Genomic DNA, 15,788 nt, shown 5'->3' with positions numbered 1-15,788 from the left:
CCATTTGACAAGAAGAACTTTTGAGATAAGTGACTTGCCCAAGACTCCCAGTTAAGAGGTAAAGTAGCCAGGATTCAGCCATACCATATTCCTTAGGTACTAATAAAATCAGCAACAGCAGAAATGAAAGCAACCACCCTATGCCGGGTGTCACTTTAATTATTTTACACATATAATCTCATTATGTCCTCACAGCCTCACTATGTAGGCTTCATCATTTTCCCCCATTGCACATATGGGGAAAATGAGGCACAACGAGGTTGATTTGGCCAAGATTGTACAGCTGGTAAGTAGTGGAGCTGGGATTCAATGCCAAGCAGTGGGACGCCAAAGCTAACATCCTTACTGACTCCACTGATTACATCCCCTCTTTGAGAATTCCCTCCAGCCCTAAAGACTCCGTTTGCACATCTGAGACATGGGGATCACAAAAAGCCAAGAAGTTTAAGTGACTAGCCTCAGTTCCAGGCAGCTGGAACCCAGCACATTGCCCTGGGTTTCTTTCCTGAAAGTCGTCAGGAGGAAAATTAAGATCCCAGGTGAGTGGGTTAGAATGCAGCTGCTTAGGGCCCCAAGGCTGAACTGAGGCCCTGAGTCCCGAGCTAGGATCCTGGAGCCCCAGGAGGGGGCAAGTCACAGGCCACGGCTTCTCTGGCTATAGGTGGCAGCATCTACACAGTCTCTTCTAGAGTCTCCTGCTCAGCTTCTTGGCTAACTAGCTACCTGCCCCCTCAGGTCTGGGCACTGGACTTGGCCGTGCCAACTCTGTCCTCAGCCACCAAAGTCCAGCCCATCCAGCACCATCTCCACTGCCTGTCTCCACTGCCCTTCTGGAAAGTATTCTGGGAGGCTGGACACCTGTGTCAAGGAGCCTGGGTCTTCAGCCTCCAGTCTTGTTTTCTTCCCTCACTCAAAGTTTACTGGGCACTTAGTACAGGCTCTAGGCGGTGTCATCACAAAGCACATGCACTAGAGGATAAGACGAAGCCCCGCTACAGAGTCGCATGACATGCTTCCTAGGGAGAAAACCAGGAGACTGTGGGATGCCAGGGGGAACTTAGCTCAGCCTGGAGACCAGAGAGGATTTCCTGAAGGAGGTGATATTTGAATATTGAATATTTGATATTGAATTTAAGCAGGAGTTAGCCAAGCATGTCACTGCAAGTCATCCATTCTCCCCTTCTTCCTTACCCACAGCAATGTCCGCACTTGGAAACGTCCAGCCACCCCCCGCCCCCAGACTCCCGGATTGCTGGAGATATTCTATATTTTGACTTGGGTGGCAGTCACGTGGATGCATAAATTTGTAAAAACTTAATTCATTTGTAACTTAAGATTTACTATAAAACATTATATTCCAATTTTAAAAAGTAAAAATTAAGTTTTTAACAATTTGTTTCCCTTACACCTAGAGATGACCATGTGACCCAGAACTGGCCAATCAGAAGCTTGGGGAAGTCTACTGGGAGGGGCTTCCCAGAAAGCCCTTGTCCTACCAGATGTGACAGATCCGTCTTTTGCCCATCATCTGTTTGTCCTTTGTCCAGAATTCTGGAACATGGATGCTGCAGCTAGAACGGCTATCTGGTGACCTTGAAGATTGTCTTAGGTGGGTTCCCTGGAAGCAAATCTTTAGATGAAGATTCATAGGATGGTGATGGTTTGGAAATGTTCCAGGAAGAATGGGTCTGGGAGTGGAGAGGTATACCAGAAAGGGGGAGAGGCCAGCAGGGGTGTGACAACAAGCAAAGTCCCACAGGCGGGGGGTTCTAGAGACAAGAGTAGGTGACTCTTCAGAGTTTTCCCGTGGAGCAAGAGAGCTGGAGATTACTGTCTCTGTACCCCTCAGTCATCAGCTAATAACTCCGGGATGGAGGACATACATTCCCAGGCACTTCAGGCTCTCCCTGTGTGCAGGCAGAGCAAGCTCCTCGGCCTTCAGGAAGCCCTTTGACAAAGAGATGCAGATACCAGCTGTCGGAGTGAAAGCGTGCCAGGAGCCCGTGCACACAAGGTGGCAAAGGGATCCGAGGGGATATGGGCAAAGCACGGGCCTCACCTGCTACAGGCATGAGAGCCACAGAAGAGCGGAGGAGGAAAAGTCAGGGAGCCTGGGTCTTCAGTGCTGTTCCTGGGCAGCTGTTCCTGGGCAGCTGCACCTGGACTGCGGGAAAAAGTCACCTCCTCTCCAGAGGCCGCCGTGGCTCATTTTGTGTTTTTGTAACTATATTGAATCTTAACTGATACGCTGGGTAAAGAAAGGGCAGGAAGAGCTGTTCATGGAGAGTGAACATGTGCGCCTCCTTACCACACTCCTGAAAGGTAGGCGTTGTCCCCATTTTACAGATGAGGAAGATAAGAATTCAAGAGGAGACATCACTTGGCTCCTGATCCCACCGCCATTTAGTGGTAAAGGCAGAACGCAAATCCAGTGTATTCGTTATCTATTGCTGTGTAGCAAATTACCAAGCACTAGCCACCAAGCGGCTTAAAACAACACCCGTTTGTTATTTCGTAGTTTCTGTGGGTCAAGAATCCAGGCACAGCTTAGCTGGGTCCTCAGCTTCAGGGACTCACAAAGCTGAAATAAAGGTGTTCAACCAGGGCCGGGGTCTTAACTGAGTTGCAACAGCAGAAGGACCCACTTTTAAGTTCATATGGTTGTTGGCAGAATTCCAGTTCTGTGAGGGCTGTAGCACTGAATTCCTCAATTTCTAGTTCAGCGTTGGCCAGAAGTTAACCTTGCCTTACCAGAATGACGACCTGCTTCATCAGAACCAAGAAAAGTCAATCTTATGTTACCTAATCCTGGAAGCAACATTCCCTTACCCTTGTTTGCCATATTCTGCTCATTAGAGGCAAATCAGGAAATCCCGCCCATGCTCAAGGGGGAGGGATTATACAAGGGCATGAATACCAGGAGGTGGACATCACCGGGACACATTCTAGAAGCTGCCTGCCACACCTAGTCTACTTAATTACAAAAATTTCTATACTTTATGCAACATCGAGCTTACTCTTTAGGGTAAACCCTCACGGATTCAGGGGCGCCTCGGTGGCTCAGTCCTTAAGCGTCTGCCTTCAGCTCAGGTCATGATCCCAGGGTCCTGGGATCGAGCCCCGCATTGGGCTCTCTGCTTGGCGGGAAGCCTGCTTCTCCCTCTCCCACTCCCCCTGCTTGTGCTCTCTCTCTCGCTGTCTTTCTCTCTGTCAAATAAATAAATAAAATCTTAAAAAAAAAAATAAACCCTCATGGATTCAGATGGCCAGAACTGGCTAGGGACTGAAGGAGAATTTGGGGCACAGCCCATTCGCAGCACATAATGGGTATGGATACCCCCCTTTAGCCTCAGAGGTCCATAATGCCTCTCTTCCCATTCCTATCACTGGTGAATTAATCTGACACTCCATGTACTTCCCACGTGATCTGGGGATGAAACCAGATCCTACTTTCCATCTCTTCTGCCCTTGGGAAATAGGTTCGTCTTTTCTCTTTTTGAAGCTACTGCTCTAACTCCAGGGCGGAGGTACCCCCTAAGTTTGGGGGGGGGGTAGTGAAGGCTACAGAGAGTATGAGGCCAGGAAATGGGAGATCTGCTTCTCCAAAGATCTGCTTCAGTTTCTTTGTTGCTAAAACGAGGGAGTTAGGCAAGATGATTGCAAACTTCCTGCTCTAACTTCTTACTTTGAGGGAAGGACTGAAGTGGCACAGCCTAGAGCTATGCATCCAATATCGAAGCCACCAGCCACATGAGGCTACTAAGCATGTGCAATGTGATTAATCCAAATGAGATTCACTGTACGTGGATATAGGGAGAATTCTAAGAGGATTCCCACGGACCCCCTCCCCCTCCCCCGTATCATCTCCTCCTCTTTGAGTGTAAATGGAACGTGTGAAATGTGTTCCATGAGGAAAGAGAGACTGTCCTGGGTGGGCCTGTCCTAAGCAGGTGAGTCCTTTAAGAGCAGAGCATTTTCTCTGGCTCGTTGCAGAAGAGGAAGTCAACACTCCAGGTTGCCTGAAAGAAAGCAAACATCCATGTTGTGAACTGCCTGTGGGCCACGTGGCCAGGAACTGCAGGCAGCCTGTAGAAGCTGAGAGTGATCCTCAGCAGAGAGCCAGCAGGAAAAGGCGACCTCAGTCCTACAACAACAAGAAAATGAATTCCACCAACAATCTGTGAGCTTAGAAGTGAAACTTCAGATGAGAACCCCAGCCCTGGCTGACACCTTGACTTCAACGTGGTGAGACTCTGGGTAGAGAATTCAGCTATGCTGTGCTCAGATTTCTGACCTATAGGAACTGTAAGGTAATAAACCTGTATTTTTTTAAGTTGCTAAGTTTGTGGTAATTTGAATATCCTGGATTTCCAAGACTTAGTACTAGATAAAAATGTAAAATACCTCCTTAGTAATGTCTTTATTGATCCCATGTTGAAATTATATTATTTTGAATATACTGGGTTAAATAAAATATATTATTTAAAAATTAATTTCATCTGTTTCTTTTTATTTATTTTATTTTTTTAATGTTATTGGAAAAATTTAAATCATATATGTGGCTCAAACTCTATCTAGTGGACAGTTCTGTTCTAGAGGTCTCAGAAGTAAGCCATTTGACCTTTGAGTTACCCTCAAAGCCTTGCATTTCTTATCTTTGAGATTGGAATAATAATAGTGCCTACCCACAGAATACTGGCAGCATAAATGAGGTGAGGCCTGTAGGACACTAGGCCCAAGGCAAGGTCTCAATAAATGTTGGTTATTATTATTATTAATAATATCTGTGAAGTAGGAATCCTTTCTTGTATCCAGGTCCTAGTCTCCAGCACCTTCTCTTCAGCCTGACACACAGTAGGCACTCAATAAATGCTTGTGGTTACATACCTTTTTTTTTTTTTAAAGATTTTATTTTTAAGTAATCTCTACACCCAACCTGGGGCTTGAACTCACAACCCTGAGATTGTATGCTCCCCCCCCCCCCACTGAGCCAGCCAGGCCCCCCTAGATTACATAACCTTGACAAAGCTCTTTGGTACCGTTCTCCCTTACTATCCCAACCCACTTGAGGCAGAAATCAGGGACCCATGGGCAGGTGGGGAGAGAGAACTTCTAGAGGGCACAATATCTGCTTCAAGCTGCACAGCCCAGGCGGCTCTGGGGGAATGAGGCCACTTCCTCCAACTCCCTGACGCAGATCCCCACCTGCAGTCCTGGAAGACACGAGTTCCAATCCCAAGTCCACAACACCAAGCTAAGTGACCTGCGCAGGTGACTGAGCCTCACCTGTCCCTGTCAAGCTTGTGTCAGGAATAACTTGGATAAGTCACCTGAGCAGAGTACCGGTACATACGGAAGACGCAATTAAGGAAGGCATTATTACTGCCGTTGTTGTTTGTCAGCGATGCTCCGGGCTGAAATCCCTCTGTCGCGGGGGCTCCTTTCCCCTAAATGACCCCTCCTCCCCTGGTCCCTGACTAGGGAGGATGTCCTGGCTCTTGGGCCCCGTCTCCAGACACCACCCCCACCCAATCGAGTCAGGAATAGAAATCACCGCCTCCGGCAGCCCGCGGTCTCCCTCCCTCCCCCGGCAGCGAGATCGATGTGGCCTCCGTTGCGGGGGACAGAGGAAGACAGGGAAGTACGGGGCGGCGGGGCCTCCGCAGCAGCGAGGCTCCGCGGGGCAGCAGGGGCAGAGACGAGACCGGCCAGCCAGCGGCTCCCCGGCCTCAGCGGCTTCTGCTTCGGGGACAGACGCGCCTGGCCGGTGCGCCCTGGAGGGGGCTTGACAGGTAAGGAACTTCTCTCGGGGAGGGGCGTGGCCCGGGAAGGGGCGGACGCTGCAGAGTGGGCGGGGGGGGGGGTGCTGCCGGGGTTCTGGTCCCGCGCCCCCTTCGTGAGACCACCCCTCCCACACCCACGAGGGAGCACTGTGGGGTAGCCAGGCTCTGGGGTCTGTCCTGTTGGTTCAACCATAAAATGGGATTAGAAAGCCTCCCCGGCAGGGTTGGTGTAGCAATTAAACCGAGTGAAGTGTATATGGAGCTCTGCGAAGTGACCAGCGCATAGTAGGTGCTCAAAATAAGTGTGTGGAGAGAGCCTTGAATGGAAAAGCCTAGTTTCCAAACTTAACTGTGCCGTGGACTAGCTGGGTAATGTTGAGCAAGTCATTTAACCTTTCTAACTGATACTCAGATCCTTGTTGGGGAAGGTTTGCTGAATTAATTATCCCAATTAATAGAGTAGGAGGGTGAGTTCCAGAAAGAGAAAAGGATTTACCCACAGTCATGCAGCTAATGGGTGACGCAACTGGGTTGGATGCTTCATCTCTTGACACCAAGTGCGGTGGAGGAGGTGGGAGTGGAGCTACATCCCGCCGGAGTCCCGGGTGTTTACTGTGCATGGATTATGTACCAGAGCCACCTTCCTGCCCATAAACATCTTGCCCTAGTTAATCCTCATAACCTCTCAAGAAAAGTGTGATGTCCCCCAGTTTACCGATGGGGAAACTGAAGCTCAGAATGGATCCCCTCAAGGGTCAACAGTAAGTGGCAGACAGAATTTGAACCCAGGTCTGACCAGAAGAAAGTGCAAAGGATTGACATTTACTGAGCACCCGCTGTGTTCTAAGGGCTTTGCACACACACACACACAGTAACCTTCCACCCGAAGTGCTGTTCTCCCTGTTCTATAGACAAAAGAGCCAAAGCCCAGAGTGGGAGGAGACTGGCCTGAGGACACAGAAGCGACAGAGCTAAGGACACGACCCTTATCCTGGCCAGCTTAACTCCAAGCCCAGGGTAAGTGAAGGGCACCTCACCTGACTCCCTGCCAGGCACCGGACCAGCCGCTTGATGTACATCCAATCCCCTGTCCACCCTGGGAAGCAGGCATTACTGATGGGATGGTACAGATGGGATTACCCAGGATCAGGAAGTGAGTCACTAGCTCTCAGCTCCAGCAGAGCTTGGAGACGTGGGCAGTGGAAGGATCTAACATTTTCTGGTATCAAAAAGGCGGAGCACTTTCCACAAGCTACTTTAGTCCTCCAGCCTGCCTTGAGGGTAGGTGCTTTTGTCTGCATTGTGCATTGTGTAGGAAACTAAGACCTGGAGAAAAGCATCTTCCTCAAAGCCCTAGGGTGCATCAGGGGTGGAGATAAACCCCAGATTTGGCTGACTTGGGGAGACAGTGAAACATGGATAATTTACTGAACCCCTTCAGGCCCCATAAACACAATAGTTCATTTAATCTTTTAACCACACTTGGAGGTGGCTATTTTTATCTCCACTTGACAGAAGTTCAGGGAGGTGACATGACTTGCCTTTGGTCACAGAAGAAATTCAGTGTTCCATCTGATTGACTCCGCAGATGCCTTAAAAGGTCCAAGCCAATGGCTCTCAAACTTGACCATGCATCAGAGTCACCCTCCACGCTTGTTAAAGCACAGACTGCTGAATTCCATCCCGAGTTTCTGATTAAGTCTAGAGCAAGCTGAGAATTTGCATCTTTGACAAATTCCCAGGTGGCATGATGCTGCCAGTGCAGGGGGCACACTTAAAGAATTACTGGTCTATACTGATGCTCCCAACATCCCTGGGTGGTCAGCATTACTATCCCCATTTTGCAGAGGAGGAAACTGAGGATCAGAGTGCTGATGTGTCCAAGATCCCACAAGTAGGCCCCTGACATACGAAAATCCAAGTTTGGGAAAGGGAGATACTCTATCTGAGCACCCTCCCCCCCGGGGGTGCCAGCATATCCTGCCATTCAGTCACTTTCATAATCCCCCCAAGGCGGATCTCAGCATTTGTTCTGTGCACATGACATGGAAGTGGGACGGCTCAGTGATTTGGCCAAAGACCCTCGGTCGGGGAGTGAAGGGCAGTCAAACCCAAGCCTGACTCTTGAGAGCAGAGGGTACTTGACACGTACTGAGCGCCCACTGCACCCCAGAGCTGGTGGAGGGGACAGGGGGTTTAAATCCGGCCTTCTGGAAGGCAGGCCCGGGGACCCCTCCCCCAGTAACCCCCCCCCCGCCGTCCCCGTGTCCGCAGGCCATGGTGAGCGAGTCCCCGGGGCCCGGCGCCCGCGTGCCCTGGCGGCGGAGCGACGAGGCGCTGCGCGTGAACGTGGGCGGCGTGCGGCGGCGGCTGAGCGCACGCGCACTGGCGCGCTTCCCAGGCACGCGGCTGGGCCGCCTGCAGGCCGCGGCGTCCGAGGAGCAGGCGCGGCGCTTGTGCGACGACTATGATGCGGCGGCGCGCGAGTTCTACTTCGACCGGCACCCGGGCTTCTTCCTGGGCCTGCTGCACTTCTACCGCACCGGCCGCCTGCACGTGCTCGACGAGCTGTGCGTCTTCGCCTTCGGTCAGGAGGCCGACTACTGGGGCCTGGGCGAGAGCGCGCTCGCCGCCTGCTGCCGCGCGCGCTACCTGGAGCGGCGCGTGGCGCGGCCGCGCGACTGGGACGAGGACAGCGACACGCCGAGCAGCGTGGACCCGTGCCCCGACGAGATCTCCGACGTGCAGCGCGAGCTGGCGCGCTACGGGGCTGCGCGCTGCGGCCGCCTGCGCCGCCGCCTGTGGCTCACCATGGAGAACCCCGGCTACTCGCTGCCCAGCAAGCTCTTCAGCTGCGTCTCCATCGGCGTGGTGCTGGCCTCCATCGCCGCTATGTGCATCCACAGCCTGCCCGAGTACCAGGCCCGCGAGGCGGCGGCCGCCGTGGCCGCGGTGGCCGCGGGCCGCGGCCCGGACGGCGTGCGCGACGACCCGGTGCTGCGGCACCTCGAGTACTTCTGCATCGCCTGGTTCAGCTTCGAGGTGTCGTCGCGTCTCCTGCTGGCGCCCAGCACGCGCAACTTCTTCTGCCACCCTCTCAACCTCATTGACATCGTGTCGGTGCTGCCCTTCTATCTCACGCTGCTGGCCGGCATGGCGCTCGGCAACCGGGGCGGCGCGAGCGGCGAGGACCTCGGCGACCTGGGCAAGGTGGTGCAGGTGTTCCGCCTCATGCGCATCTTCCGCGTGCTCAAGCTGGCGCGCCACTCCACTGGGCTGCGCTCGCTGGGCGCCACGCTCAAGGTAGGGCCTCTGGGGCCGGAGAGAGGGGCCGCGGGGAGGCGGGGTGCGGAGGGAGGCGAGGGTGACCAGAGGGCAGGTTAGCAGGTGAACTTAGAGGCACGTGGTGTCCAGGGGCACAGTGAACCCAGGGGACATTCTATGTGCGGGGCACAGGGCTGGAGACCAGGTGTCCATTTCCCATCCCGTCTGCCCTTCTCAGCAGGGCTCTTTGCCAGGGGTGAAAACTGAAATCCGAGGCAGAGCTTTGCTTTTCTTTCTTTAAAAAAACAAAAGCAAAAACACAAGACAGAGGTCGTTTTTGGTCTCTCTGTCAAACATCAGATAATACATAGTGCAGAAATTTGCAAAGCAGGATGCTAACTGGCTTCTCCGCTGAGCTTTTCTTCTGGCATTATGAGGGGGCACAGATATCGTAGGTCACCCTTGACAGACCAAGTCCAGCAGCCGCCCCAGAACTAACACTTACTGAGTGCTAATTCCGTGCCAGTTTTACATCCATTATTGATTTTGTTCTCAGGACTTCCTCAGGAAGATGTGGTTATTTATTCCCTTCCCGTAGGTGAAGAACCTGAGGTTAGAAAGTTGGCTTTCCAAAGCCTGGTTGCAATTTACTGAGTACCCTTCTTGTGCCAGGCCCTGCCCTGGGGGTGCATCACTGCTCGGGCAAGCTTCACCTTGAAGGGGAGAATTTAGCCTGGTGTGGGGACAGAGGAAATGTGAACAGCTTGGACAAAGGCCTGGAGAGCGAACAGGGTGAACACTGGGAGGGGACAAGGAAAGAGGGGTGCCAGTTCACAAGGTTGGAGAGGTGCGTGGGATGGGGTACTGAAGGGCCACGGACTCCTGGCCCAGGATTTTGCACTTTATCCCAAGGTAATAGGAGGGGATCAAGCTGGGACAAGGATTATTGTCACTACTTTGCAGATGAGGAAACTGAGGCTCCAGGAGGTGACAGGACTTGTCAGAGCTTCCTCAGTAAGTTGCAGAGCCCAGAGAAGAACCCAGCTGTGTGTGACTCCAGCACCTCCTGCTCTTTCTCCTAAAGCTCTGGGCAGCCCTCCTAAGGATCCCTAGGAGACCCCCGCCCACCCATGGCTTTGTAAAGCCTTTTTCATGCCCTCGTGGCAAGGCAGTCAGGATGCTGGGTACAGGCAGGGTGATGTGAGGAGAATCTTGGGGCACTGGGCAGGAACAAGGAATTCCATTAATTCACATCCGTGAATTCAGTACCTCACCAGGGAAGATGCTTTCACCCCAGAACTCTGCCTTGCCTCCAGCCATGCAGGGAGCCAGGGCCTGGTGCCACCAGCTTTTTCTGCAAAGAGGGAGAAGAATATTGATTGAGGCTGCCAGGGTCCAAGACTCGGGTGTAAGACTCCTGGTTACTCAAAGCAAGGCCCCTGACCAGTAGCAGCTTTCTCATTACCTGGAAGCTTGCTAGAAATGCAGAATTTCTGGCCCTACCCTAGACCCACCCACTCAGTTGAGTTCTGCCTTTTAAACAAGATCCCAACATGATTCCTCCACACATTACAGTTTGGGACTAGGAAACTACCGCTCTAGGCTAGGGGTCTCAGCCTCAGCACTACTGACATTTGGGGGGAGATAATTCTTTGTTGTGTGTGGGGAGGCGGGGGTGGCTGTCTCGTGCATTGTAGGATGTTTAGCAGCATCTCTGGCCTCTGCCCAATAGATGCCGGTAGCACACCTGTCCCAGTTATGACAACCAAAAATGTTTAAAGACATTGCCATATGTTGGGGCGCCTGGGTGGCCCAGTTGGTCAAGCATCTGCCTTCGACTCAGGTCATGATCCTAGGGTCCTGGGATCAAGCCCCACGTTGGGCTCCCTGCTCCCTCTGCCCCTCCCCTGCACGTGTGCTCTCTTTCTCTCAAATAAATAAAGTCTTAAAAAAAAAAAAGTCATTGCCATATGTCCCCTGGAGGGCAGATTACCCTGTTTGAGAACCACTGCTTGGCTTCAGGGGCACAGCATATATAAACCCACAGGCAGGTGCATTCAGTGGGTGGTCTAGGGAACATACACCCTATCAGCTTTCTTGAGAGGCAGACTATATTTTTGTACTTGTCAGAAAGGAGGTAGACCAGCCAAAAGTACATGAAACCAACCCTTTGCATTTGTGGAATACAAACTGTGGTTCTCCGTTGGTTCTGTGACTGGAAAAATCACAAGCTTGTTATTAACTGGCTGGTGCCACCGGTTCCCCCTGCATTAGAAGAAACCACTGTGGCTTAGCAGGCATCCTGGACAACAGAAGTTAGGCCCGTGTTCACGCCCAGGGAGTTGGCTGCCTCTTGTGGTTGAAAGATCTTAGTTTGGAGTCCAGGGACCTGGGTCTCGGCACCAGCTCTACTTTGCTCTATGACTGTGGACCTGCCCCTTCTACTCCCTGTGCCTCAGTTTCCCCATCTGTTCGATACCAGGTCTGTGGGCCCACCCAGCTCTGACTTGGCTTCCCACATTCTCTTCCAGCACAGCTACCGTGAGGTGGGCATCTTACTGCTGTATCTGGCCGTGGGGGTGTCCGTGTTCTCCGGTGTGGCCTACACAGCTGAGAAGGAGGAGGACGTGGGCTTTGACACCATCCCCGCCTGCTGGTGGTGGGGCACGGTGAGCATGACCACCGTGGGCTACGGGGACGTGGTACCCGTGACGGTGGCCGGCAAGCTGGCAGCCTCAGGCTGTATCCTCGGGGGCATCCTGGTGGTGGCGCTCCCCATCACCATCATCTTCAACAAGTTTTCTCACTTCTACCGCCGCCAGAAGGCTCTGGAGGCCGCCGTGCGCAACTGTAACCCCCGGGTGTTTGAGGATTTGCTGAGCAGTGTCGACGGGGTGTCAGAGGTGTCTCTGGAGACGTCCCGTGAGACCTCCCAGGAGGGAAGGTCTACAGACCTGGAGGCCCAGGCCCCCAGTGGGCCTCCAGACTCTCAGGCTTACTAAAGCCAAGGCTCGGTGTTCCCCCTTCCCACACCCCTAAGGTCAGCTGAAACAGCCGAGATCCCTGCCCGCTTACAGCGTTCCTGGGGGTGTGACTGCTCAGGATCACTCACCCAGGCCTGAGGAATGACACCCAGCGGCCAAGCCCATTCCTGCCAAAGGCCCAGGCCAGGAGAACATTGCCCTAGGTTCTGTGAGCCTGGTGAACACACCAGAGAACTTCATACGTGGACCTCCAAGCTCCCTGTGAAGCAGGCATGCGCCAAAGAGAACGTAGAAAGGTTGCTAATGGTTCCTGGCACCTCCTGCCTGTCAGCCCTGCCACATTCATGTCGGAGGATGAGAAAACAGGCTCAGAGAGGTGCGAGGACTTGCCCAAATGTCACCCAGCTGGATGTGGTGGGGCCAAGTTTGGAATCCAGGCTCGCTGGTCTGCCAGGACTGGTGTTCCTTGCATGCCGTCTTTATTCTGCCCTCACAAAGTTTGCATGTGGTTTTAGGGGGTTCACGGATCTCCAGAGTTGATCCGCTGGGTTCAAACTCACTGTCAGGGCTAGAGACAGGACCAGATAGGGGATTCAGATGGAGGAGTGCTGCACCTCAGCTGTGGTTCTCTTCCAGGAGCTTCCAGCAAGAGTCAGCTCTCAAAGATGAGGTCTGGGAGGAAGGGAGAGGAGCTGCCTCCTTAGCTGGCACGTAAGATTTCCCCAGCACTTGTCCTGCAGCTTCCTGCCAGGGCTGGCTTGAGATGCAGACTCTGAAGGGGCCCAGGCCTGTCCCATCCTAGGATGTGACGTGTGAAGTGGACATGCCCCTGTCCCACCTCCAGATCTCAGCCCGTTGTCAGGTGGTCACAGTCTGTGCCCCAGAGGGAAATGAAAGCCAAATGTAGCAGGAAGTCACTAATTTAAAGCCAGCTCAACTCTGAAGTGTTGGTGGCAGGGAACTGCTGTGCATGGACACCTGTGACCCCTGGGTCCCCCCAGGCTGACTTTGGCCGTTCTCTTCTTCCCGCCATGCAGACCTCCAGCCCTACCTTGAGTTACCATCCGGGCAGATAGATGCTTGAGACCTCTGCCCCTTTCAGCCAGCTTCAGCCCCCTCATCCTTGCTGGGGGCATCTTATGCTCACCGGCTGAATCCTCTCTACTTGCTGAGAAATTTGGGAGGGAAGGGTTCCCATAGCCCTGTTCACATACAGCTCCCAGAACACCCATTACTGTCCTGTCATCTCTTGGTTATGCCTCCGTCTGTCCCACCATGAGGAGCTTCAACATGGAAGACATTATTTGGCTGAGCCCAGGCTTGTGAGAAGGTATTTAGCGAATACCTACTCATGGATCAGTTAATTCATACAGCATATACTGTGTGCAGAACACTGGGGAGGGAGAGGAAATGACCAGACAGAGGTCTTGCCCTTGAGAGAGTGTAGACAAGACTGAACAGAAGATTCTCCCAGTTCTGTCAACCCCTTCCTCCTTACTTTATTCATTCAACAAATATCTTTTGGAAGACTCACAAGCTGGGGCTTCACGTGTGGCCTGCAGACATGTTTTATTTAGCTGAACAGTCTATATATATCTATATATAAATATAGATATATAAATATATATATATTTTAAGATCTCTCTACACCCAATGTGTGTGTGTGTGTGTGTGTGTGTGTGTGTGTGTATTTTAAGATCTCTCTACACCCAATGTGGGGCTTGAACTCACAACCCTGAGATCAAGAGTCACATGCTCTACTGACTGAGCCAGCAGGTGCCCCTTAGTATATTTTTTTAATTCAAATGCCTTTGGGTGAGGCACGTTCTCTCCAGTTCCCCACAGTGTGCCTCCGAGACACACACACACACACACACACACACACACACACCGCCACTTCTCAGATACAATTGACACACCTGGCCTCTGATTCATTGACTGCTTACTAGGTTCACAAGATACAATGGGGAACAAAATATGTATCTCTGTATTTGTGAAGCTTACAGACCAGGGAGGGAGATGGATTTAAATCCCGGGATCACAGAAATATGTAATAATAAGCTGTACCAAGTACAGGGAGCTAGAAGCATGTCATGTAGCAGGGACCATTAACGGGGGTTGGAGAAGACTTTCTTGAGGGTGACGATTTAAGCTGCTGTCACACGGATGAAGAGTTAATTAGGCAATAGGGGCTCCAGGAAGTGTTTCCAAGCAGAGGGCACAGCATGTGTAGGCCCCCGTGTGCGGATGAATGTGAGTCTCCAGATTGAGCAGAGGCCGGAGCTGAGCTGAGGGGCCGCTTGGGTCTCCCCGCCCACACACCGGCCCTCCCACACACTCCCCTAGAGCGTCCAGGCCCCGCTCGGCCCAGGTCGGGGCACAGAGACGGGAGGGCTGCCCGCACCACCCTCGCCGAACTGCTGAACATACCAAGGAGCCAGATAGCTTCCGGACCTTCTGACCCCACAGACAAGTCCCTAAAGTTGGTGGAGGGAAAGCTCAGGGGAGAATCGTCTGGCCTGCATCCATCACCAGGTTATGTGTTGTCTTGGCAGAAAAGCAACAGTCACTCCCAATCCCCGGTGTGAAAGAAAACCGTTACGCAGGTAAAGAGGCTGGGCCCAGGGACCTGTTTCTGGCTGTACTGGAGCTGGCCACCCGGCATGCTTTCTGGGTGAACGGGGAGGGTGGGGGATACGTGGAGCGACTCAGAATCCACTTTCTCCTCTTCCAGTGGCGGGTTTGGCACAGGCTGCAAGTGACAGGAATCCAGCTGGAACTAACTTGGTCAAAAAGAGTAATTCATTACAGATAACTGGAGTGATGAACAACACTTACCATTAAGGTTCTTTGGTTACAAGCAATAGAAACTGACTATCTGGGACCCCTGGGTGGTGCAGCCAGTTGAATGTCCGACTTGTGGTTTTGGCTCAGGTCCTGATCTCAGGGTGGTGAGATCGAGCCCCGTGTTGGGCTCCGAGCTCAGTGAGGAGTCTCCTGAGGTTTCTCTCCCCTTCCCAGCGCTTGCGCTCTCGCTTTCCACTAAGGTAAATAAATAAATCTTTTAAAAAACTTAAAAAAATCTAAATTACCTTATGGAAAAAGAAAGAATTTACTGGAAGTGGTATTAGTTCCTGTGGCTGCCATAATGAAGTCTCACAAAACTGATGGCTTGAAACAATAGAAGTTTATTCTCTGACAGTTCTGGTGTCAGCAGGGCCACACCCCCTCCGGAGGCTCCGGGGCTGAATCTTCTTGCCCTCTTCTAGCTTCTGGTGGCTCCTGTGTTCTTGGCATTCTTGGCTCTATGGCTGCGTCCCTCCATTCGCTGCCTTGGTCATGATGTCACCCTGTCCTCTGTGTGCACCAGTCCCTCACAGCTTCTCTCTCAGAAGAACCCAAGTGATGGCATGGAGGGCCCACCCAGCTGATCCAAGCTGATCACATCTCAAGATCCTTAACGTAATCACATCTGCAAAAACACCCTTTTGCTGAATAAGGTAACGTAGGTTCCAGAGATTAGGACATGGACACAGCTTTGGGACCACCATTCAGCCAGCCGCAAGGGTATCGGTGAAGTTCACCCAGTCGAAGGAAAAGCTGACTGAGCAGGACTTAGGACATGTAGGAATGAGGGGAGCTCTGGGGACCTCAGTGGTAGGACTCATGAACCTTCTGTTGAGGATACTGTCAGCTAAATGCTCAGTCTTCCGTCACTTTCCTCCCCTGTGTCATTCTGCTCACCATTCCAATCCCA

The 15,788-nt window shown here is 52.4% G+C and overlaps 1 protein-coding gene across 1 annotated transcript; it reads left to right on the top strand.

The window, feature by feature from the left end:
- The first annotated feature begins 8,052 nt into the window (after window positions 1–8,052).
- Window positions 8,053–12,050, top strand: KCNS1 (potassium voltage-gated channel modifier subfamily S member 1). Its single transcript, XM_028122049.2, has 2 exons — window positions 8,053–9,086; window positions 11,579–12,050. The coding sequence occupies exons 1-2, from the start codon at window positions 8,061–8,063 to the stop codon at window positions 12,047–12,049; spliced, it is 1,497 nt and encodes a 498-aa protein (XP_027977850.1). The 5' UTR covers window positions 8,053–8,060; the 3' UTR covers window position 12,050.
- The last annotated feature ends 3,738 nt before the right edge of the window (window positions 12,051–15,788 follow it).

The sequence above is a fragment of the Eumetopias jubatus genome, unplaced genomic scaffold (assembly GCF_037043125.1).
Source record: "Eumetopias jubatus isolate StellerSeaLion01/CBP00866 unplaced genomic scaffold, mEumJub1_p1.0 scaffold_9, whole genome shotgun sequence".
In the NCBI taxonomy this organism is placed as follows: Eukaryota; Metazoa; Chordata; class Mammalia; order Carnivora; family Otariidae; genus Eumetopias; species Eumetopias jubatus.
Note: the sequence above shows the minus strand (reverse complement) of the source record. Positions and strands in the feature narration are given on the sequence as shown.